The sequence below is a fragment of the Diabrotica virgifera genome, chromosome 9 (genome assembly GCF_917563875.1).
Source record: "Diabrotica virgifera virgifera chromosome 9, PGI_DIABVI_V3a".
Taxonomy (NCBI): domain Eukaryota; kingdom Metazoa; phylum Arthropoda; class Insecta; order Coleoptera; family Chrysomelidae; genus Diabrotica; species Diabrotica virgifera.
Genome location: NC_065451.1, coordinates 29,791,232 through 29,818,209, shown reverse-complemented (window position 1 = coordinate 29,818,209; position 26,978 = coordinate 29,791,232). Strand labels below are relative to the sequence as shown.

General features: G+C 32.0%; 1 protein-coding gene across 1 annotated transcript in view; it reads left to right on the top strand.

Moving 5' to 3' along the window:
- LOC114339760 (zinc finger protein 729) overlaps positions 1-24,715 on the top strand; it is a 152,460-nt gene extending 127,745 nt beyond the window's left edge. Inside the window, exons 5-7 of the mRNA XM_050660078.1 lie at positions 6,656-6,811; positions 11,626-12,756; positions 22,967-24,715. Of these exons, the coding sequence (XP_050516035.1) occupies positions 6,656-6,811; positions 11,626-12,756; positions 22,967-24,270 (2,591 nt within the window). The 3' untranslated portion in view covers positions 24,271-24,715. The remainder of the gene's footprint in view (positions 1-6,655; positions 6,812-11,625; positions 12,757-22,966) is intronic.
- Positions 24,716-26,978: the final 2,263 nt, after the last annotated feature.

Genomic DNA, 26,978 nt, shown 5'->3' with positions numbered 1-26,978 from the left:
TCTCATTATGACTTTTTTTTCTTGTAAATTTAGGTATATACATTGTAAAATATCAAATAGTTATTTTATTTTCTTTAAAATAGTGTATTGGAAAAAATTTTAGGACTATTTTTTAACAAGATATCCGTAGGGACAATGGATATCCGTACAGGATATCCAAGGGTACCCGTAATTTGAGTATTTTTTTTTATTTTATTCAATTAGAAGAATGTAATTGCATATTATAACATAATATTTAATTCCAAATAACTTTTCTTAATAACACTTGTCGATATTGTGAAATATAGAGGTACTTTACTCTTGAGCGAAATTCATATTTTTTATCATACCTTGTACATTATTGATAAAATGTTATATCTGATGATTGCATCTTAGGTTTTAGACTATGCAGAACATTTTATAAAGAATAATTTTTTTTTTCATAAAGTTAATAATAAAAAAAAATTCCATATGGTTCCAACTTAATGGGACCTATTGCATGTGTATATGTCACATTTTGAAAAAGCATAGCTTGTTTAAAAATAGTCCTAGAATTTTTTACAATACACCCTTTTAAAGTAAAGAAAATAAGCTTTCTTTTTTATTAGACAATGTATGTACCTAAATATTCAATAAAAAAGGTATAATTAAAATTAATCGTAAAATATATCAAAAATCATTAAAAGTATAAAAATTTGAACAACCATATCTTGCTTAAAAATAGTCATACAGCCTTCTACAATAGGCCGTTTTAAAGGCAATTGACTTTTCTTCCTACTAAATGTCCATTGCATATCCCTAGAGGTACGTAGAAAAAAGTTACAGAACAATGTTCGAGAAGTAACAAGAAAAATAGGCGAAAATCGCTGTGAATGGCAAACTTTGAAAAATCATCTTTTGGAAACTATAAACCATAGAGACTTCTACCACACGTCATTTTAAAGAGGAAAGATGGAAGTTTTTTATGTGAAGCAATGCCTATACCTATATCCCCGTGGAAAAAAGTTATGGGACAAAAAACAAAATTGCTATCTTTTGTGTTTTTTTCTTGCTTTTCTTTTGAATATATTTTTGCAAAAAAAATATTCTTGACTTTAAAATGTGATGTTTCCATAGTAAATTTAACCTGAAATAATTTTCCTGTAGACGTGTTTGTACCAAAAGTGCATAGAACTCTAATTTGCTCTATGCCTAGGGACCAATTCACCACTTTCTCAAAAACGCACCCCCTTAAATGGGAGCACTCCGCTGGTTTTTCATATTTAAAGGTCCATTGACTACATGAAACAATAAAACCCCGTTAACGTTGTAGTTCCTTTCTCAAATACATAATCAATAGCCTATCAACAAAGAGTTCTTTTTATTAATGCATATGCAATTGCTTATTGGTGAAAAACCATTTATTGTGAAAACACCAAAGGGTTTTCAACGAAACAAGTGTTAAAATCTCATATGAGAGTGCATACTGGTGAAAAATCATTTGAATATGAAACTTGCACCAAACATTTTTCAACGAAACTAATAAAAATTTCAACTTTGTTGCTTGTGATTACTCTTACTTATAAAATTAATATAATATAGTAATAGTTAACATGAATGCCTATTTTTTATTATGTATTATGAGTTGCATCACCTAAAAACATATTTCCTTCACCCAGTCTAGTTTTGACTCCTTGTGATGTTGGAACTAGTGTGTGGAATGTAGAATTCCTTTTGTCTTATTCTTCCAAAAACAAATTCATCACATTTTAAACAATACGTTTATTTATGCTCTAAGTAAAATAATCGTTACAAACTTTCTGGAAGATCCTTACACTTGACACCGATAGAAATTAAATATAACAGTGATTTCTTTTGAACGCAAAATGTTGAACTTATATTTACCAAACCTAGTCAGGGTTTAGGTACATAGTTTATATTAGGTTGTCTTGTGTTTGTGTTGCAAGTGCATAACGAAAACTTTGTATTTTAATTCATAATATGGAAAATTGCTATTATGAAAAGTAGTTTAGAATTAATAATTATGTTTTAATGTGCAATTATATCATTCTAATTTAAATGTTATGAACTATAAAGGTAGTTTACTCTTGATCGAAATTCATATTTTTTATATACCTCGTATAAAATTAATAAAATTTTACATATGATGGTTGCATCATAAATCTTAGAACATGAAGAGCTTTTTATGAAGAATAACTTTTCTTCGTCAAATTAAAAATAAAAGAGTTATAAATGAAAATGTTGTTGGTATCCATAATTTAAGAAAAATCTTCAAATATTTTTTTCCATTAGAAGGATGTAATTGCACATATCAGACCATAATTTTTTATACCAAACAATATTATTTCATATACTGTCGGTTCGCTAAACTCAGACACAACTGGTTAGTGATTTTAGTCAATAATTTTGCCAATTTGGCCAAAAAAATAATTACTAATTAGTTAATAATTACTAAATAATTAGTAATTTTGTGAATTTTGGCAAAATTCGCAAAAACAAAAAAATTACCTTCTAAAATCACTAGCCAGTTGTGTCGAGTTTAGCGAACCGACTATATTTTAATTTCATAGCAAATGGAACAGTCCATTTATCATAAAGGGGAGACCGTATACTCGTATAAACCCTTTCAAAGCTGTAAATAAATTATTGCTTTTAAAATATACTCAAATTGTATTTTTGAACATCGTATTTATTTCATATAAATAACTAAATTCACTATCAAATGGCATTGATGTTTTATTAATACTTAATTTAAAATTTAGTTTGACATTCACGAAGTGTCAAACTCAAATGTAAATAACCTATGCTTTGCTTAACAAATTGAGATTAAAAAACTAGCCTACTTAATAGCAACTATTTCAGCTCGACGTGTAGTGTGTCGGCAGAAAATAAAACGATTGTGACGTCACATTTTGGACTTTGAGGTCAATTATCTCGAAGACGGTTAGAAATATCGAAATGCCGTTTTCAGATTTGGATTCAGAAGAAAAAACTACATATGAATCCATTGATAAATCTGATCTGAGTATTGCAGGAACGGCAACGCAATAACACACACACTTTTGCGAATTTATAAACGAAATGTTTTCGTTGAAAATAGTAACAGCAAAGATCCTGATGGATTTAACACAAAAATTATTAAAGGTATTAAAAATATCATTGTTTAACCTCTAACAACTTTAATAAATTAATCAATAGCTTGTAATACTTAAACTCAAGTTTTCAAAACTGCAAAAGTAATACCTCTGTTTAAAAATAAAGGCTCTATTGATGATTACAACAATTATCGACCCATATCTTTGTTGCCCATCGTATCTAAAGTTTATGAACGAATTTAAAAAAATCAAATTAATCTACACTTTGAATCTAATAAACTGTTTGCAATAAACCAGTATGGATTCCGAAAAAATAAAACAACTTTAGCTATTGATCATTTCACTAGTAATATTTTAATAGGGTTTGAAAAATATCTAAAATATATAAATGTATAAATAGAAAACTTCCTTATTATAATTTTCATAGTGATGCTATTCAACTAATTTATTCATATCTATTAAATCGTGATCAGTATGTCCACTTCAACCAGTGATTCTCAAAAACAATCTCTAACCTATGGTGTCCCACAAGGCTCAGTTTTGGATCCGATATTATTTCTTATGTATGTTAATGAGCTAGTGTACTCTCAAAGCGAGGCAGTTAATACTGTTTTATTTGCTCATGACACTACTTTCTATGTAAGCTATCACCCTTCTGAATTCAACACCCTTGATTACCAGAAATATGAAAAAAACTTATTTGATTGGTTTTTAACTAACCGTCTCTCCTTGAACACGAAATCACAAAGTGTTAATTTTACTTTAAGAAATAACACTGGTATTGGAAACATTGCTCTACCACAATGTACAACCGAGGCGAAGTTTCTGAGAGTACATTTGGATGCAGGATTAACCTGGGAACGACAAATAGTTAATCTATCAAAAAAGCTTTCCCGACAACTTTTCCTTTTCAGGAACCTTGTGCAAGTGACTTCCAGGGAAACTATTTTAACAGCTTATCATAGCAATTTCCACCCTCATCTTACATATGCTACTCTCTCCTGGGCAATAAAGAAAGTGTGTTCGCGTTATCTCTGGGCTCTGTTATAGAGCAGATTGTAGAAACTCCTTTAGAGCTTTTAAAATTTTAACTGTACCTTCCGTATATATTATGCAGTGTTTGTTGCACACTAAACAGAATCTTAGCCAGTACAATACGCATGAAGATTTTCACAATTATCCTACCAGATACAATAATTACCAGAGAACGGCAGTTCTCGCCATTGGCACACATCCTCACTCCCCTACACGCGACACTATATTATATACACGAAATTTTCGATTTTCTAAATCTGACTGAATTGAAAATTGGGCCAACTCCCATCTTAAGGTTCAGGGAAAAGACTCACCCATTCATATGTCAATCATCCATTTTGGTTCACGGGTGTGGATTTTACTATTAATTATTTATTTTATACCTTCCTATTTAGGGTCTGTTTTTCGTTCTCGTTCCCAAAACTCCCAAAAACTTCGAAAATTTAACTCCGACCTTTGTCGGATGTATCAAATATTTATACCCGTATGCACGCCAATGGTGAATATAAAATTCTTATTTGTATGTCAAAAAATGCGCAATAACTACCTCTTAAAACCTACTAAATTTCATTTGCATATCTCAACCGGTTTTAGAGCAACAAATAAACTGTCAGTTTGTAAGAAAAAATTCAACATCCTATATCTCGGAAACGAAGCAGTTGTGGACATATGTTTATGAAGCAAACAGTCATTATTTTTCATGCAGAATTACCCCTTATTTATCGCACTTATTTAGAAACACCCTGTATTGATGAAGAACATGGCTAGTTGTTAAAGTACCTAACTTTTTTATTATCAAACATAAGCAAATGAATCAAAAAAGAAAATGTTAAAAAAGTCTAAGGCTACAATCGAGTTTTAATTTCAATATTTTATCTATGTTATAATATTCCACAGAATGTTCCGAACTTTAAGGAAAACACAGTATGATTGTTACACCCGGTATAAAATGATATTTACCTGTCTAACAACAATATTAATATATTGAGATTATTAAATAATAAAGCTATAAGATACTAAAAAATCACTCAAATCGGACAACAGGTTTAGGAAGTTCGAGGCATAAAACCTGTATAATTCATCTAGTGACCTAAACTTTTTGCCCGCGCCCGCCAGTCTTTTGTGGCAAATAATGAGTAGTGTATATGAGGGAAAAAACTGCACAAAGAATTTTAAACTGACTTAAAATCGATTTATCCTTAAAGGAACTGAAAAAAATATATCACAAGGAAAAATTCCTGTAACTGGCTGTATACCATAAATCACAAAAAATAAAAATCTTATCTTGTAAAAGGTATATTTAAAATCCCTAAAATGGGACAACAAACGTTTTCGAAATCAATATTCCATCATCAGTGTTATCATTATTACAGGTTTACTTGCTTTAAGCCACCAAAATAAACGGGTAAAACCCTTGAGTTGATGTTTTGAACATCCTTTAAAATCGGATAATATAATGTAACCTCAACTGTTTAACATCAACTCAAGGGTTTTTACCCGTGTATTTTGGTGGCTTAAAGCATGTAAACCTGTGATAACACTGATGATGGAATATTGATTCCGAAAACGTTTTGTAGTGAAATAGCCGTTTTTAGGGATTTTAAATATACCTTTTACAAAATCAGGTTTTTATTTTTTGAAAAAAAATACTGATCAAGTTGAAAATTCAATAGAAAAATTTTGCCAGTGCTATTGTCTTTTATCATTAAAAGAAAAATTGCACAGGAGTCTTTAAAAATAAGTAAAACACTTTACAGTTTATTTATGGACTAATTTTCTAATATGTAATAATAAGTGCCTTAGAGCCGTTTTACATGACCGAGATTTACTTCGAAACCGACGCTGATAACTACCATGAAAAATTATCTAATAAAAATATTAGATGTAAAACACAAGATTTACTCTAAAATTTACCATGATCATTTTCAGTACAAAAATTTAGAACCTGTTATATATTCTAGAAAGTTTTCAGAGTAAACTGCGCGAGTTTCTGCGCAGAACGTTAATAACCTTTATAATTTCAACAAGTGCTGATTTGTTTATTCAGTGAAGTATCTTTGGTTTGTTCAAATTAATTATCTTTGCACAAAAATTTACTTCTCTGTCCAAATATATTACTAAAAAAGTAAACAAATTAAGGTTGTAACCTTAAAATGTCATTTCACATTTCTTCTTTTCTTATGTTACCTCTAACTTAGTGTTCTTTCATCAGTGGCCTTCTATTTATAACAAAATTCAATTTATTGTCAGTCACATTACACACTACGCATGCGTTTCACAACAATTATGTTACGATTTAACTGTAGGTGTAAAAAAAGGAACAATGGAAAAATTGTATAAATTTACTACATACATTTTCGTTATTATTCTTGAAATAATTTTCGAAGTAAATCTCGGTCATGTAAAACGGCTCTTATTTCTTGGAGCGGTCTATAAAACACCAATACCTCATTTTTTTATTATTACCATTGGTAAGATGTACGCAATCATATTTCTTTAACACTTTAGTTGAATTTTATTGATTTAATAGAGGATTATAATTTTAGGTGTCTCTTGTAAAGATATGAAAACTGATGTTAGTAGCCTCTTAACAAATGATGATAGAAGTGACAGTAATTTGAACGAATATATAATTTCCAATACCTCCAATGTGAACACCGGAAGACGTTTTATATGTATCATTTGCAAGAAACCATTGTCAAGTAATTATCATTTACAACTTCATATGAGAATACATACTGAAAAAGAACCATTTGAATGTGAAATTTGCACTAAACAGCTTTCAACGAAAACACATTTAAAATATCATATGAGAGTGCATACTGGTGAAAAACCATTTGAATGTAAAATTTGCACTAAACGGTTTTCAACGAAACAAGTTTTAAAATCACATATGACAGTACATCCTGGTGAAAAATCATTTGAATGTGAATTTTGTGCCAAACAGTTTTCAACGAAACCGCTTTTAAAATCACACATGAGAGTGCATACTGGTGAAAAACCATTTAATTGTGAAATTTGTGCCAAACAATTTTCATCAAAAAGTAATTTAAAAGTACACATGACAGTGCATCCTGGTGACAACCCATTTGAATGTGAAATGTGTAATAAACAGTTTTCAACGAAAACAATTTTAAAATTGCATATGAGAGTGCATACTGGTGAAAAACCATTTGGATGTAAAAGTTGCACCAAACACTTTTCAACAAAGAGTTATCTCTTAATGCATATGAAATTGCATACTGGTGAAAAACCATTTAAATGTGAAATTTGCCATAAACAGTTTCCAATGAAATTATATTTAAAGTCACACATGAGAGTGCATACTGGTGAAAAACCGTTTAAATGTGAAATTTGCACCAAACAGTTTTCAATTAAACAAGATTTAAAATTGCATATGAGAGTGCATACTGGTGAAAAACCATTTGTGTGTGAAATTTGCGCCAAACAGTTTTCAAAAAAGAGTAATTTAAAAGCACATAATATGACAATGCATACTGGTCAAAAATAATTTGAATGTGCGCACGAAACACTTTTCAACAAAGAGTTATTTTTATTAATGCATATGAAATCAGTGGTGGATCCAGAACTTTTGTTTGGGGGGGTCATGGGTCTTGAGGATGATTTAATTACCTTTCTCTGATGCAAGGTCACTTAGTCTGACCAACCCTAGGATACGTGGGTTTACAATTACGGGGGGGGGGTCATGACCCCCGTGACACCCCCCTGGATCCGCCAGTGTATGAAATTGGATATTGGTGAAAAACCATTTATAGTGAAATTTGCACCAAAGAGTTTTTCAACGAAACTAATAAAAATTTCAATTTTGTTGCTTGTGAATACTTTTACTTATGCAATTAATATAATATAGCAATAGTAAACACGAATGCCTATTTTTTTATTATTGATATTTGCATGCCTAAGAACATATTTCCTTCGCCCAGTCTATCTTGTAGTACGTTCGGTAAAATATTGCAAAATCTCTACATTTTAAAGAACCGCTTGGATTGACATGCAATTTGGCATACACATAGCTAATATGCCAAAGTAAAAAAGTGATATTGTGCCGACGTGTGCTTTTGCCGTGTTGGGTGATTTTCACCCCCTCTGGGGATGAAAAAATATATTTCCAAAATAAGTGCGGAAATGGATAAACTGACTAATTCCAAGCAATTTTTGTTCTATAGAGATTTTTCACCAAGTCAATGCTTTTCGAGTTATTTGCGAGTGAAAATAATAGTTATAAAAATTCTGTGGGTATTTCGTCAGGACAAGAAGCCTTCCTTCGTTTCGCTTGGTCGATGACCTTCTGAACTTCTTAGAGTCTTAAGTAAGATACTCATTACAAACTTTCGGGTAGATCCGTATACTTGACACCCATAGAAATTAAATATAGCAGTCATTTCTTTTAAACGCAAAATGTTCAGTTTATATTACTAAAGCTGGTCAGGGACTAGACACATAGTTTATATTAGGTTGGCTTGTGTTTGTGTTGCAAGTGGATTGATAAATAGTTTACACTATTTTATAACAAAGACGCAGTATAAAGAGGAACAGTAAAACCTCTTCCATATCGGCACTTTGATCTCAAGAAATAATACCGACAGTACGCAATTGGTAATTCACCATTGGTGGATGCGGGTTTTCCCTGTTAAAACCCGTACGTTTCTATGCGACTAGCAATGTGAGAGTGGGGCAAAAGCGACTAAGACATTGCGCGGTCGCCATGCGCGACTAAAGATTTTACTTCCAATTTTTCGGAGAGTGGTTCTACTGTCCCTCTTTATACTGTGACAAAGATATCAGTTAAAACTCCTTGATCCGGATAAATCAGAGCCTCGTGAATACGTCACATTATAAAATCATTTTTGATGTCTCGAATTTCCTAAACCTCTTGTCCGAGTTTAGTGATTTTTTTAATATGGCATAGCCTTATTCTTTAGCAATATCCCTGTAATAATATTGTTGCTAAAAAGATAAGTTGTCATTATATACCGGGTTTACCAATCATACTGTAATTTTTTCTAAAAGTTCGGAACACTGTGGAATATTCTAACAATTATACAATGTTGAAAATAAAACTCAATTGTTCTTAACATTTTTTTTAATTCATTCGCTTATGTTCGATAATAAAATAGATATGTACTTTTATATAACAAACGAAAAAACTGGAATATCTAGGCCACATAATGAGACTAGAAAAGTACTCTCTGCTAAGACTCATCATCCAAGGAAAAATCTCGGGAAAGAGAAATGTGGGACGTAGGAGGATTTCCTGGTTGCGAAATTTAAGAGCGTGGTATGGGTGCAGTTCAATACAGTTGTTCAGAGCTGCAGCCAACAAAGTTAAGATTGCTGTGATGGTAGCCAACCTCCGATAGGAGACGGTACTGCAAGAAGAAGAATATAACAAATGAGACTATGTGAGCTACTGTTTTGACCTCTTGTAAGGTTTTAAGATGTGGCAAAAGCTGTCGTAGTCTTCTGCCAATTATGTCCCACAAATTTTTGATTGGGTTAAGATCTTGACTATGCGGTGGCGAATTCAAAATTACGAAAATGTAGGTGTACGTGTTGTAAATATTCGGTTACAGTTCGTGCAACGTGAGCTCTTTCATTATAGTGAATTAGCAAAAAAATGTTACCAATACAAGGAGGCCGCTAGCATGGTGAGTACGTCCTTCAGTATATGTAGTCACTACTTCAACACACTCATCGTGGGTCAAATTCCTTGCAGCCCGTTCTATTTCCGCCAAACAACAAAAACAATTGCGGACTTAATTTAAACTTTAAATAATAAATCTACTAATTTTCACAACAAATCAGACAGTTTTTGACTTTTATCCAATTGACATTTATCAAATTGTTAATTCCTCATAGCCTACTGTAGGCTTGGTTATTAAACTAAGCAGAAAATGAGGATTTATCGACAAAAAACATAGCTAGATGTTAAAGTGCCTAACTTTTTTATTTTCCAATATAAGCGAATGAATAAAAAAAACAGAATATTAAGAAAGCCTAAACCTACAATTGAGTTTTAATTTCAACATATTCAACGCCCGATATAGAATCACAATCTGTTTACCAACAATATTATTACAGTGATATTTTTAAAGAATAAGGCTATAATATACTAAAAAATAACTCAAATCGGACAAGAGGCTTAGGAAATTTGAGACATCAAAAACGTCCCATGTTTAAGGTGGTACGTTAATTTTGCTGCTTAGTGTATTATTTTAAAAATTATATTAAGTGAAATCATTCATAAAAGGTATTTAATTTATTAAATAAAAGTCAGTTAAAGGGCTATATCACAACAGCAGAACGTTTTTATCAGTGCTGAACAGGATGCAAACGTGCTAAGCCACCAAAATCAAAAAAGCCATTTTGGTGGCTTAGCATGTCTGCATCCCGTTCAACACTGACTCTCTTCAGATCGAAAACGTTCTGCTATTATTCTGATGTACCCCTTTAAGGAACTTTTATTTAATAAATTGTATACCTTTCATAAAGGATTTCACTAAATAGATTTTTTTGCGATAAATGGTATACATAGAGCCGTCTACAGAAAATCATTTTCTTTGTGGATTTTAAAAATTATTTACGTTTCCTATATTATCAAAACTAACCTACACTTTTAGGGACAAGGCGTGATTCTGTGTAGGCCGGTCTAATAGATTTTATTAAGGTTTATTTCGTTACTCTATCCGCTAGCTCCAGAGAGCAAAAGTCGCAGGGTGCGCAGATGATACTACAAGTAAGCAATGCACTGTTTTAGCACATTCAGAACACTATTGCTAAGTCTGGCACTTTGTTAGAACTATCTTACAATGATAGCACAATATCTGATTACTCATACCTAATAGGATGAAGAATGGTAAGACAGTAAGACCTAATGGAATACCTCTGGAAGTTGGGAAGGCTCTGGAAGAGGAAGGGGTTGATATATTGTGACAAATAATGCGCAGGGTATATGAGGGAGAAAGGATGCCCAATGAATTTTAAGCTGACTTAAAATCGATTTACCATTAAAGGCAGAAACGCATTGAAGAGTCGCGGACTAGTCTATTTGATATTCTTTAAGTTGGTTTTAATCTTTATGAACGCATTTGGAAGACGTGGATACGAAGAGGACTTGATTCAATTTTTAATGACAATCTCTCAAGTCTTCCACTGTCTTGTTCACGACAAGTCGCATCCGTAACTCTAATGCGTTTCTGCCTTAAAGGAACTTAAAAAAGTTACTGATAAAGTTGAAAATTCAACAGCAAAAACTAGCCAGTGCAATTGGCTTTTAACATTAAAAGAAATATTACACAAGAGTCTTTCAAAATAAGTAAAATATGTTTGCTTTTCTTGGAGCGGCGTATAAAACACGAATATCTAATTTTTTGTTATTACAATTTGTACAACATACACAAACATATTTCTTTAACACAGCCTAGATTTGACTACTACAATTATACATTCTCATTTAGTTGAATTTTATCGATTTAATAGAGGATTATAATTTTAGGTCTCTCTTGTAATGATATGAAAACGGATGCCAGTAGCCTCTTAACGAATGATGATAGAAGTGACAGTAATTTGAACCCATGTACAACTTCCACTACCAATGTGAACACTGGAGGACAAGGTTTTATATATATCATTTGCAAGAAACCATTGTCAAGCAATTCTCATTTAGAACTTCATATGAGGAGACGTACTGATACAAAACCATTTAAATGTGAAATTTGTACTAAACAGTTTTCAAAGAAAACACATTTAAAATTTCATATGAGAGTGCATACTGGTGAAAAACCATTTACATGTGAAATTTGCGCCAAACAATTTTCACAAAATAGTAATTTAAAATTTCATTTGAAAGTGCATTCCGGTGAAAAACCATTTGAATGTGAAATTTGCACCAAACAGTTTTCAACAAAGAGTTATTTATTAACTCATATGAACTTGCATACTGGTGAAAAGCCATTTAAATGTGAAATTTGCGCCAAACAATTTCCATCAAAGAGTAATTTAAAAGCACATATGACAGTGCATTCTGATGAAAAACAATTTAAATGTGAAATTTGCACCAAACAGTTTTCAACAAAACCAATTTTAAAATTGCATATGAGAGTGCATACTGGTGAAAAACCATTTGAATGTGAAATTTGCACCAAACCCTTTTCAACAAAGAATTATTTATTAATGCATACGAAATTGCATACTGGTGAAAAACCATTCGAATGTGAAATTTGCAAGAAACAGTTTTCAACGAAAGAAGTTTTAAAATCGCATCTGAGAGTGCATACTGGTGAAAAACCATTTAAATGTGAAATTTGCACCAAGCAGTTTTCAAGGAAACAAGTTTTAAAATCACATATGACAGTACATCCTGGTGAAAAACCATTTGAATGTGAAATTTGCACCAAACAGTTTTCAACGAAAAACGTTTTACAATCGCATATGACAGTGCATTCTGGTGAAAAACCATTTGAATGTGAAATTTGTGCCAAGCAGTTTTCAAGGAAACAAGTTTTAAAATCGCATATGAGAGTGCATACTAGTGAAAAACCATTTAAATGCCAAATTTGCGCCAAACAATTTAAATCAAAGAGTAATTTAAAAGCACATAATATGAAAATTCATACTGGCCAAAAATAATTTGAATGTGAGCACGAAACACTTTTCAGCAAAAAGCTATATTTATTAATGTACACACACCCAAACTTATATGTAATCTGATATTTCATATTATTTCGTGCGAATTTAAAAAAAAACGAACACTTGAAGTCAAACATAATTTATTTTAAAGCGATTAATAACAAATACGTAACAATTAAATAAAACAATAAACTATTTAACAAACAAGTTGATTTATTTATTTAGCGTATGGCTTAAGTATATCACAGAACATATTTAGATTTATGCATTATACAATGCATCACAAACAGATGTCCAATTTTTTTATATATTCGATTGACCCTTCGGTTGCCATTACAAAGTCTATAGGGTCGCCTGTGTATGCTCTGCGTGGGCAGTCCTGAACAATGTGACTGATCGTCTGTCTTGCAGCGCCGCAGTCACAAGAAGGCGAGGGGAGTTTACCCCATCTGTGGAGGGAGTCGGCGCATCTTCCACAGTTTGTTCGAATTCGATTAAGGGCTGCCCAAATCTTACGGGGACGTTCAAATTCGCCAGGTTTCCCTATGATGTCCGGTAGACTATGGTAATGTGGATCTGTCCTACTTTCCCAATCTTCTCTCCATCGGGTATTTAAGTCAAAGTTGGATTGCTGCAGCGCTTGAGCAGATTGTAGAGGGGGTAACCTGGATCGGAGACGGTTTCCAAGAATATCGGGGATGTCGTTGTGGACTAGAAGCTGGCGACTGTCCATTATTTTGTTATATTCTTTAACCAATGCATGTTCGCGGCGTAGGTTGGGTGGTGCTATATTACTAAGGGTAGGTAGCCACATTGTAGGGGTGGGCTTAATTGTGCCTGTTATCATACGCATAGTACGGTTTAGTTGGGTGTCGACCAGGTGGGTATGCCTGCTATTTAGCCACACTGGAGCACAGTATTCTGCCACCGGATATATCAGGCTAAGAGCAGAGGATCTTAATGTTGATGCTGTGGACCCCCATGTAGTGCCGCAGAGTTTCTGTATTATATTGTTGCGTGTTTTCAATTTTGCTGCTGTTGAAACTAGTTGTATTAGAGTCAATAGAATAAAAAATTTCAATGTAAAACTAATAATGTTTAAATTGTTTGTATTTATTTTTTGAAGTGAAAACTTCTTTGGGGACGTTGTGCGATTTTTCGATAAGGGAAAAAGCACTGAATTCGCGACCGTCATCGCTTATGCTATTATTATGTCTATGTATATATACAGGGCCTCCGCTACCATATGTGCAAAGTGTGCAATGCACACGGGCGCCGTCCTTTAGGGGCGCCGAAACCGAGGGTCAAAAAGTGCAAAAATATTTACAAAAAAAATAAAAAAGCAAAAATTAATTTTAAAATAAAAGTTGAGAAATTAAATAGTTCAGTTTTATTTTGTTTGGATCTTGGATGACATTTTTAGTCTTTCTATAAACATAAAATAAAAAATCCCGCTATAAAAATAACAAACACCCAACTGTAGATAAGAAATACCTAACTATGCGCTGATTTCGTGGAAAAATTCCAAACACATTGGTTGAGCAATAGTGTGTGGGCGGTAATTCTATCTCATCGATAAGCCAATGATTCTGCGGCGCTCAAATTATGATGAATCGACAATATTTGAAAATCGCATACCTATCAAATAACTAATTAGACCGGACTGTATCGTCGCCCACTTTGCGAAATTATTCCGATTCGATTTTTTTGCACAAACTCAAAAAGAGGTCCTTATAACAAATTCACAGGGTGCCAAGCAGTGCCGTGGACGAAAAATTGGTAAAACATTTTTTTTAAACAAGTTCACAAAATAATTTTTTCATTTCGAACAAATTTTTTTAGTTGGGTCATTCTGAGTAAAAAAGGCCTCTTGTTATTTTTCACTCAAATCGATTGTTGTCGAGTTACATGCAATTTAAAATTTAAAAAATGCGAAGTAGACCATTTTCAAGGCTTAATAACTCGATTAAAAATTATTATTATGAAAGTCAAAAAGCGACCAAATCAAAGTTTAAAACCCCTCCTTCAACATTTTGAAGAAATTTTTGTCATTATTTTATTACAAAGCTGTTGTTTTTAATTATTAACAATTAGCGCTATAGTCCAGGCTGTATCGTTGCCCACGTTAGCAAAATTATTTAGATTAGATTTCTTAGCAAAAACTTACTCAAAAAAGGTCCTATAACAAATCCACAGGGTTCCAGGCGGTACCTTGGTCGAAAAATTGTTTAATAATTTTTTTTTAAACAAATCCACAAAAATATGTTTTTTACTTCGAACAATTTTTTTAAGATAATTTGGGTCATTTTGAGCAAAAAAGATATCTTGTGATTTTTCTCTAGAATTTATTGTTGTCGAGTTATATGGCCATTTTCGCATTTTTCAAATTTTAAATCGCGTATAACTCGACAACAATCCATTTTAGAGAAAAATGACAAGGGACCTTTTTTACTCAGAATGACTCAAGTTATCTAAAAAAAATTTGTTCGAAATAATTTTTTTTGTGAATTTGTTTAAAAAAAATGTTTAAATAATTTTTCAACCACGACACCGCCTGGCACCCTGTGGGTTGAAGCTAGAACAAATAATCCTCGGACAAATAATCCCGGAAAAAAATCCCCACAAATTATCCCTGGACAAATAATCCCTACAAATATTTTTGGACAAAATATCCCCACAAAAAATCCCGGACAAAAGATCCCTAAGAAATATTTGCTGCCGAATAGTTCTCTAAAAGTTTTCCCGTGAATGCAATCGGTATAGGTAGATAGCAATCGTCATGAAACCGCTTTTCGGTACGAAAATAATGAATAGCAATTAATATTAAGCATGAATTGTAATTTCGATTAAGTACCAAATTTCGAATTTCAATTCCATGTCGAAAACTTCAAATTTTACGTGACAAAATAGTGTGCGTTTTTTCAAAAATCGTGGGAGAGAATGATATGGGGAATGAGCTAAGACTGTGGGAATTATGTTGTAATTATTGGCTTAAATATATATATGAATGATAACTGCTGGTCTTGACAACGATAATCTTGATTGTAATCCAAAAAACCTGTTCCTTTTTGTACATTTAGCGTCAAAAATATTTAGTCATCATCATCATCAATGTCGTTATAACTTCGAGAGTCTTTGCCGCGTTTATTATTGCCTTCCATGTTTGTCGGTCCTGTGCCACTATTTCCCATTGTCTCACTCCCATTTTCTCCAAATCTCCTCTGACTGCATCTTTCCACCTTTTTCTAGGCCGTCCTACAGACCTTCTCCCATCTGGCCTCTACCCGAGTAGCTATGTCTGGTTTGATTTTTGGATAAATTTTTGGCATGACATATTCTAAGGCCAGATTAAACAACAATGCTGACAACGGATCTCCCTGTCTCAGTCCAGAATTTACGCAGAAACCGTTTGATATTTTCCCACTATTCTAACTTGTACAAAGGAGTTACTTAGACGCATTTGCGTTACCGCAGTTATTTTCTTCTGTGCGCCCAACTCGGCCATTTTGGTCGAGCTGGGTGTACGTAAAAATTGTATTACATGTAGTGTTGGACGATTAATGTAAAATTTGAAGAGTTCGGCATGGAATTGGAATTCGAAATTTGGTAAAATTTTGGGAAAACTTTTAGAGAATTATCCGGCAACAAATAATTCGTGGGGATTTTTTGTCCGGGATTTTTTGTGGGGATATTTTGGTCAAAAAAAATTGTGGGGAATATTTGTCCGGGATTTTTTGTGGGAATTTTTTCCGGGGATTATTTGTTCGGGGATTTTTTGTCCGGGGATTTTTTGTCCAGGGATAATGTGTGAGGATTTTATGCCTATAAAATGACAAGGGGCGCCAAAATCCTTTTTTGCACACAGGCGCCAGTAGTTTTTACGGGGCCCTGTATATATAAATTGTGTAGAGGTATTTAAATTTAAAATAAATGTAAAACCTGACATAAATAACATGCTCTAACTTGCTCTAACTACTTTTCTAAGAAACATGGTGCAGACTTACAGGGAGTAGGTCCTGTTCCTTCTAGCAAACGGCATTGATTAGCGACTTATTCTCACAATACAGGCTTTCTATGTGAACAAAAGTATGCAGTTTTATAATATAAATACTACATACAGTGCGTCCATAAAGTAACGCATAAATTCATTATTTCGTAAACCGGCAACTTAGAGCAAAAATTCCGAAACAGGTCGATTTTGATCTTTAAATTACGATTTTTTGGCATATATACCATACCAGTGACGTCATCAATGTGGGTGTGATGACGTAATCGATGATTTTTTTAAATGAGAAGAGGGATTATGTAGTAGCTTATTTTAAAGGGTATTCAATTCTCTATTCAAAAATATAAATATTAACATAATCGTTTATACAGAGTGTTCAAAAAAAAATTTAAATTAAATTATTTGAGACAAAAAGAAGAATATATGTAATTTATGTAATTCAAAATACGTTTTACTGTTGTCAGAAAACTGGAAAAATATATTTATTTGAAATATAAACATTGATTTTTGCTTAAACGAATATGTTCAAACTGCCATCAGGCAGGTGGCAGCTTTAACATTGAATTTAAGTAAAAAAGAATATTTATTTGTCAAATAAATATTTTTTACAGTTTTCTGACCACTAAAAAACGTATTTGGAATTAAATAAATTACATATATTCTTCTTTTTGTCTCCAATAATTTAATTAAAAAAATTCTTTTTGAACACCCTATATAAATAATGTTATTGTTTATATTTTTGAATAGAGAATTGAATACCCTTTCAAATAAGCTATCACATGACCACTATTCGCATTTAAAAAATCATGGATTACGTCATCACGCCCAGATGGATGACGTCACGAATATGACATGTATGCCCAAAAATCGCAATTTAATAATAAAAATTGACCTGTTTCGGGATTTTTCCTAAAACTCGCCGCTTTACGAAATAATGAATTTATGCGTTACTTTATGGACGCACTGTAGATAAATGCAGTTTTTTCTATTCTCTTACTATCCGCTGTGAGCTCGTAGGTAGAGGGGATAATTAAAAGTTTGCGTTGTTCTGAAGCTATTTCCTTGTGGCATTTTTATGATTAATTATTTATATGGGAAATAAGCCACAATTAAAATGAAAAAAATAATTTTATTAACGTTTCGACGCCCAAATCGGGTGCCGTTGTCAAAATACAAAATATTACTAAAATAAACTAAAGTGTTGTTGCTAAGCAAAAAAATTCTTCTAATAATTTATTTAATCTCACTCATTTATATTGGCAATTCAGACATATATTATACATTTTAAAGTAGAAGACTTTAAAATGATATTGCCAATATTTATGAGTTGCGTTCCTGGGACGACTTACTGAAAGATAGTTCATTCGATTACATGAAATTAACCCCAACTCAAGAATATCCGTCATAAAAAATTATTTGGTTGTCTTTTTAAAGACATATCACATGCTATAATTTTTTATGACGGATATTCTTGAGTTGGGGTTAATTTCATGTAATCGAATGAACTATCTTTCAGTAAGTCGTCCCAGGAACGCAACTCATAAATATTGGCAATATCATTTTAAAGTCTTCTACTTTAAAATGTATAATATATGTCTGAATTGCCAATATAAATGAGTGAGATTAAATAAATTATTAGAAGAATTTTTTTGCTTAGCAACAACACTTTAGTTTATTTTAGTAATATTTTGTATTTTGACAACGGCACCCGATTTGGGCGTCGAAACGTTAATAAAATTATTTTTTTCATTTTAATTGTGGCTTATTTCCCATATAAATAATTAATCATAAAAGTTTGCGAGCGCCAGTAGTGACAAGTCAGTGAACTTTTACTGGAAATTTGACGTTCTGCTGTATTAAGAGTTGCATATAATTTTTACTAAATGTCTCACAAAAATATATTTAATTATATTAAATTATTATACTTTTTTGAAGAATAAATTTTTTCTAATATTAGCTGTCAACATAAACTTCAAAACGATAAGCAAAATCTTAAAAATAATCATAATTAATAGTAAATTCTGTACTTACTGATATTAATTATCGATTACACTCCAATTACTTTTTTACGTTGTAAATATTACACGATAAGATTTAAATAATAAATTTGAAATAATTATTATTATTTGCTTTTCTCCTTTCCTCTTTAAATTTCCGGCCGAAACAGTACTAGTCATCCACTTGGTGGCGATACAAGCCATATCAGCGATTAGCGAAACTCGCAGAGGATAGGCAACACTTTTCTCTTTAAATTTCCAGCGAAAGTGATACTAGTAATCCGCTAGGTGGCAATACCAGCGAAGCTCACAGAGGATAGGCAATAATTTTCTCTTTAAATTTCGAATCGAGGTGATACTAGTACTCCGCTAGATTGCGATACCAGCGAAGCTCACAGCGAATAATAGGGCTTTTCATTCACAGTCATTTGTTTCGAGCTTCTGTCATGTCTCGTCTGATATTAAAATATCTACGTCATACGTCTTTGGTTTGTATCATTGCTATATACCTATATACCAATAACGTATGACGTAGATATATTAATTTAGACGACATATGACAGAAGCTCGAAACAAATGAGAGTCGATGAAAAGCCCTGATGATTTCACTACCTGTATCATAATGAAGTTCTTTATGATACAGATTTTCGTTTCAAAATTAATAAATTTGAATATATTTTTTGTTGTGAATGAATATAAAAAAATCGTGTATACAATACGTAATATTATATAATTATCATTATGAAGCTCGTACTCTATACGAAACTCGCCGCTAGGCGGCTCGTTTCGTATCACTCATACTCGCTTCATAATGGCCATCATTAAATACTCGTTGCATAATACAGTATTATACGTCTACTATAACTTTAATGGTATTGTGCGATATTTGAATTTTTTGACTAAATATGATTTACAGTTTTTATTTAATTCTAATTATTATTTTTTCGTCTTAAGCCCTGCGAGGCCCCCTTTGGGACCGAGGCCCCTAGGCAACTGCCTACTTTGCCCAATGGTTAATCCGGCACTGCAAATATATCAGTTAAAACTCTTTGACTCGGATAAGGGAGAGCCACGTGCATACGTCACATTCTATAACCATACTTATTAAGGTTTATTTCGTTACTCTATCCACTAGTCCCAGACAGCAAAAAGTGGCGAGGTGCGCAGATGATACTACAAGTAATAGGCGAGCGACAGCAACCCCTAAACTTACGTTATATCGACCACGAAAATTAACTTTAAGGTTAGTAACCAATGTTGATGGTTCTTTATGTTTTCGAGATCGCTGAATCTGAATATGAACTTTAGTTTTATCTAGAATTGGTGGAACATGTTCAAAAACCAAAATTTATGCAAAAATGCGAAAAATCAATTTTGTTGATTTTTCAACTTTACCTCGCTGTATCCTTGGTCGCTGTAAATATTTCTCTTAAATATTTTACTGTGTCATCTTTGAAGTATTGAGATAACAACGAGCTTTATATAAAATGTTTGTACAAATTAAAAGAGGAGTTGTTAATTTTTAAACATTTTGTCGTCAGATTTCGATAGTTTCATGTTTACTTAAAAAAGTTACCTAAGTGACAAACTTTTTAGCTTATAATTTTAACCAACACAGTAATAAAACGTAATTCATGATGAAGTTTTCTGGAGAATTTCAAGTCAAAATATACAATAGGAAAAAAGTTATGTAACTTTTTACTGCCCTACTAAGCGAAAAGGGAGTATCTGCAATTTATATTTTTCGGATACTCATTTATATATTGTCTCATATATGAATGAGTTCAAATATTCTATATATTTTTCTATTACTGTATGGTCCAATTTATTATGAGGTATATAGTTCCACAGTTTTTATGTGGGTTTGGAGCATGTATGAAGGTGTATTTAATGACTAAACAGTAGTACCTAGCTCATTTTTTTATAAAATATAGATACCCCCTTTTCGCTTAGTAGGGCAGTATAGACGAGCGGCACACCACAAACAACGCTTAATTTTTGAGATACTGTGTGGTGTGATGATCACGGTGTGGTGAATGGCTAATTTTGATCATACTTTATGCTTTTGATGGTGCTAAAAACGAAAAATAGGTTTATTTTGAATTTTACTTGGGGAAACATTGGCAAAATCGCAATTTTACTAATTTTTATAGTATATATTTCTTACTTTTCTAGAGACAATGGTTCCTGTTTCAATTTTTCTGTCTCATTATAATAAAAGTTATGAGTTGTTTAAAGTGAAAGGTGCAGATTCCTGAATTTCAAAGTTTAATCGCAAAGGTTGAGTGAAAAAATTTGAAATTTAGCTTTTTAATCAAGTGTATGTTAAAAAATAGGGTACAAAAAGTAAAATGTTTTATAGAAAAAAAATAATGCAACTTTTGTATTTTAAGAAAAACGTGATTTCATTTTTTTTAGGGTAAAATTGCAATTTTGATAATGTTCCTCCATCTAAAATTAAAAATAAACCCTATTTTCGTTTTCAGCACCATCAAAAACATATAGTAAGAGCAAAATTAGCCATTCTCCACAGCATTGTCAACATCTCGAGAAATAAGCGTTATTTTGGAACAGTGCCACTAGTCTATAAAGTCACATAACATTTTTGTTGCATACTTGGACTTAACATTTTCCAGAAAACTTCCTCATGAATTATGTTTTATTGCTGTGTTGGTTAAAATTATAAACTAAAAATGTTGTCACTCAACATTTTTAAATAAACATGAAACTAACGAAATTTGACGACAAACTGTTTAAAAATTAACAATCGCTCTTTAGATCTGTTCAAACATTGTGGATAAATCTCGTTGTCATCTAAATACTCGAAAGGTGATACAGTAAAATTTTCAAAAGGACAGCGACCAAAGATACAGCGAGGTAAATATGAAAAATCATCAACATTGACTTTTTGCATTTTGCATAAGTTTGATTTTTGAACATGTTCCACCAATTCTAGATAAACATAAACTTCATATTCGGATTAACCGACCTCGAGAATATAAAGAATGACTAAAATTTGCCATTCACCTATCATGGTCGCTTTTTCGATTTCTAAGCCTCAAATTAGGGGTGTGCCTAATGCTCGCCTATAAGAATGGCACGACTTTAGCACATTCAGAACATTATTGCTAAGTCCTGTCTGACACTTTGTTATAACTATCTTATTTACAATGATATCACAATATCTGATTACTCATACCTAATAAGATGAAGAATGGTAAGACAGTAAGACCTGATGGAATACGTCTGGGAGTTGGGAAGGCTCTGGAAGAGGAAGGGGTTGATATTTTGTGGCAAATAATGCGCAGGGTATATGAGAGAGAAAGGATGCCGAATGAATTTTAAGTTGTCTTAAAATCGATTTACCATTAAAGGCAGAAACGCATTGAAGAGTCGCGGACTAGTCTATCTGAGATTCTTTAAGTTGGTTTTAATCTTTATGAACGCATTTGAAAGACGTGTATGCGACGAGAACTTGATTTAATTTTTAATGAGAATCTCAAACTCAAGTCTTCCACTGTCTTGTTCGCGACAAGTCGCGTCCGCAACTCTAATGCGTTTCTGCCTTAAAGGAACTTAAAAAAGTTACTGATAAAGTTGAAAATTCAACAGCAGAAACTAGCCAGTGCCATTGTCGTTTAACATTAAAAGAAATATTACACAAGAGTCTTTCAAAATATGTAAAATATTTTTGCTTTTCTTGGAGCGGTGTCTAAAACACGAATATCTAATTTTTTATTATTACAATTTGTACCACATACACAAACATATTAGGATTGAAAACTTTATCTTTCAATTGCCAGATGACGCTAGTCACCTAACCCATTCACGTCAGTTGCAGTATTAGGATTGAAAACTTTATCTTTCAATTACCAGATGACGCTAGTCACCTAACCCATTCACGTCAGTTGCAGTGTGGGACTAATATATGTCGAAAAATTTACTGGATTCGAGAAAGCAACCTATACATTCTCTGAAGAGGCTCTAACAAGAGGTGAAATCGTCGAGAGTATTGGTTGCGCTCTCTAATCTAAGTAAAAATTAAGACATTTTTGGCTTCGCATTGCAACTGAATAAAAAAAATGGTATACATTTTTATTTTACAAACATATTTCTTTAACACGGCCTAGATTTGACTACTACAATTATACATTACTTCTCATTTAGTTGAATTTTATTGATTTAATAGAGGATTATAATTTTAGGTATCTCTTGTAAAGATATGAAAACGGATGCCAGTAGCCTCTTAACAAATGATGATAGAAGTGACAGTAATTTGAACCCATGTACAACTTCCACTACCAATGTGAACACTGGAGGACAAGGTTTTATATATATCATTTGCAAGAAACCATTGTCAAGCAATTCTCATTTAGAACTTCATATGAGGAGACGTACTGATGAAAAACCATTTGAATGTGAAATTTGCACTAAACAGTTTTCAACGAAAACACATTTAAAATTTCATATGAGAGTGCATACTGGTGAAAAACCATTTACATGTGAAATTTGCGCCAAACAATTTTCACAAAAGAGTAATTTAAAATTTCATTTGAAAGTGCATTCTGGTGAAAAACCATTTGAATGTGAAATTTGCACCAAACAGTTTTCAACAAAGAGTTATTTATTAACTCATATGAACTTGCATACTGGTAAAAAGCCATTTAAATGTGAAATTTGCGCCAAACAATTTCCATCAAAGAGTAATTTAAAAGCACATATGACAGTGCATTCTGATGAAAAACCATTTGAATGTGAAATTTGCACCAAACAGTTTTCAACGAAACCATTTTTAAAATTGCATATGAGAGTGCATACTGGTGAAAAACCATTTAAATGTGAAATTTGCACCAAACCCTTTTCAACAAAATATTATTTATTAATCCATATGAAATTGCATACTGGTGAAAAACCATTTGAATGTGAAATTTGTGCCAAACAATATTCACAAAAGAGCAGTTTAAAATTTCATTTGAAAGGGCATTCTGGTGAAAAACCATTTGAATGTGAAATTTGCACCAAACAGTTTTCAACAAAGAGTTATTTATTAACTCATATCAACTTGCATACTGGTAAAAAGCCATTTAAATGTGAAATTTGCGCCAAACAATTTCCATCAAAGAGTAATTTAAAAGCACATATGACAGTGCATTCTGATGAAAAACCATTTAAATGTGAAATTTGCACCAAACAGTTTTCAACAAAACCATTTTTAAAATTGCATCTGAGAGTGCATACTGGTGAAAAACCATTTAAATGTGAAATTTGCACCAAGCAGTTTTCAAGGAAACATGTTTTAAAATCACATATTATGACAGTACATCCTAGTGAAAAACCATTTGAATGTGAAATTTGCACCAAGCAGTTTTCAAGGAAACAAGTTTTAAAATCGCATATGAGAATGCATACTGGTGAAAAACCATTTCAGTGTGGAATTTGCGCCAAAGACTTTTCAAAAAAGAGTAATTTAAAAGCACATAATATGAAAATGCATACTGGCCAAAAATAATTTGAATGTGACCACGAAACACTTTTCAACAAAAAGTTATATTTATTAATGTATATGAAATTGCATAGTGGTGAAAAACCATTTATTGTGAAATTTACACAAGTTTTCAAGGAAACAAGTTTTAAAATCACATATAAGAGTGCATTCTGATGAAAAATCATTTGAATGTGAAATTTGCACCATAGAGTTTTCAACGAAACTAACAAAAATTTCAATTTTTTTGCTTGTGAATACTTTTACTTATGCAATTAATATATAGTAATAGTAAAAAAGAATGTCTATTTTTTATTATTATGATTTGCACGACCTATATATAAACAGTGGGGTTCCTACGGTCTCCTCCGCATCCCACATTTCGGTCGCCATCGTTTTTCATCCACCCATTCGTTTTCTTCTATAGCTGTTTCTGTAGGCCTTCCTCTTCTTCTATTTATGGGTGTATAATTTAATGCTCTTTTTTTCCATATTTCCTCTGGCATTCTCATAACATGACCATACCATAGCCATTTCTTTGTTTCTATTTGATTAATCGTGGAATATACAATCTTTGTCCGTCGTCTTATTTCCTCATTTGGTACGTGTTCTAATCTAGATACTATATTAGAACATTTTCTTTCCTTTCCTGTGAGTTGCCAACACTCTGCCCCATAAGTTATAATATGTTCCACAATTGTTCTATAGATTGTTAATTTTGTGTTCAGCTTCAGCTTGTTAGACCATAGATTTAAAATACGAGTTGCTTTCCTTCCTTGCTGTATCCTATACTGTATGTCTCTTTTTGTAGTTGCTTCTTCTGATATGCTTCCTAAATATCTATATTCCTTATATTTTCTTATACTTCTTAACTCTAATTCCGGATCTTCGGTTTCCTCTCCTATTCTCAAATATTCCGTTTTCTCCATGTTCATACATAGGCCCCATTTGTCATATTCGATCTGTAACTTTCTTAGCGTATAATCTATATCCTGTTCATCGTTGGCAAGAATTCCTTGGTCATTAGCAAACAACAAAGTTGTTAGCAGTTTTCGTTGTTAAGTTGACAAAGCCGCGAAGTGCGTAGATGATACTACAAGTAAGAATACAACGAAACAAGTTTTAAAATCACATATGAGTGCACACTGGTGAAAAATCATTTGAATGTGAAATTTGCACCAAACAGTTTCCAACGAAACTGTAATAAAAATTTCAATTTAGTTGATTGTGAATAGTTTTTCTTATGCAATTAATATAATAGTAATAGTAAACACAAATGCCTATTTTTTATTACATATTATGATTTGCACGACCTAAAAACATATTAATCTAAGCTGTGGGTGAAAAATAGGTCGATTTCAGGATATAATTCAGGAATTTTTGAAACCAATCAGGTGTTGTAAAGGACGATGGCAGGAATAACTTGTACTAAAATGTAACCAAAAATTTCAGGAGCTTTTTTATTTATGACGTTTTTCATTTGTTAAATTTGCAATTTTTAAAGATTTTAAATTTTGCAGCTTATGATATTCATTTTAGAGAAAAACTTTTAAATAAAAAATTGTAGTAAATTAAAAAACCTACAATTTGAGCTATAACAAGTTTAATTTTGTTTATATGTTATTGCAAAACAGCCTGCGAAAGGTCCAAAATGGCCGTTTTTTGCAATTGCATTATTTATTGTAAAAATAACTTTTATTTATTTTTTAAGGCTTTAAAATAAAGATCCTTCAATACCAAACATAAAAAAAATTATAGAGCCCGATTGGTAAACTTTTTGCTTAGATATTACAACTTGTTTATCCCAAGGGGTCAAATATCGAAGGCTATTACTTTTTGAAAAAGAATCGTAGAGAGTTAATCCAAGATCCACTCTCCTTCTAAAGACTTATATTTTCATATTCTGATGTAAATAAATGCGTAAAACATTTTTCAACCTCTTATTTCGGGTATGAAAATAAGGGGGCAAATTTCGTTATAAACATTTAGAACTGAAGCCGCCCCTGTGCATCCTGTGAGTTTCTAACTTGCAGATTATTGTTGCTGAAGACAAAATAAAGATTCAAAACAAAATAAAAATTTTCTACGAACAACTGAAGCCGAGATAATTGTTTTTGTTTTCTTAAATCGTAGTGATTTTATTTATAACAATTAAGAAATTATTTCACAGTCATTGACTAAAGAAAGACATAATTATCTTAAAATAAAAATTATTTTAAACTAAAATTACATTTAATTGTTAAAAACAATTTTTAAAGTGTAGTGGAGATTTATTATTCTCTACGAAAGTGATTTATTGTGTCGGTTTCCCTTAGCAACGGTTAGCAACTTATAGTAGGTACATTGAATCACGGTTTTTGCTCCAAATTTTAAAGCACCGCTTGGATTGACTTGAAATTTGGTAAACACGTAGATAACATGTCAAAGAATAAAAATGGTATTGGGCCTTCACCCCTTAGAAGGGGTGAAAAAATATACGTTCAAAATAAGTTAGGAAATAGATAAAACGTCTAATTCTAAGCAACTTTTGTTCTACAACATTTTCTCATTGAGGTAATACTTTTTGAGTTATTTCCGCGTAAATAAGTTCATTTTCATCAAGAAAAAACACGTTTTTAAGCGGTTTTCGACAAATAACTCAAAAAGTAAGTACTTTATTGAAAAAAACATTCTTGGAATAAATATAGCCCATTAAAAAAAACTGGTGTATGTATGAACTCACTAGACCCATGATA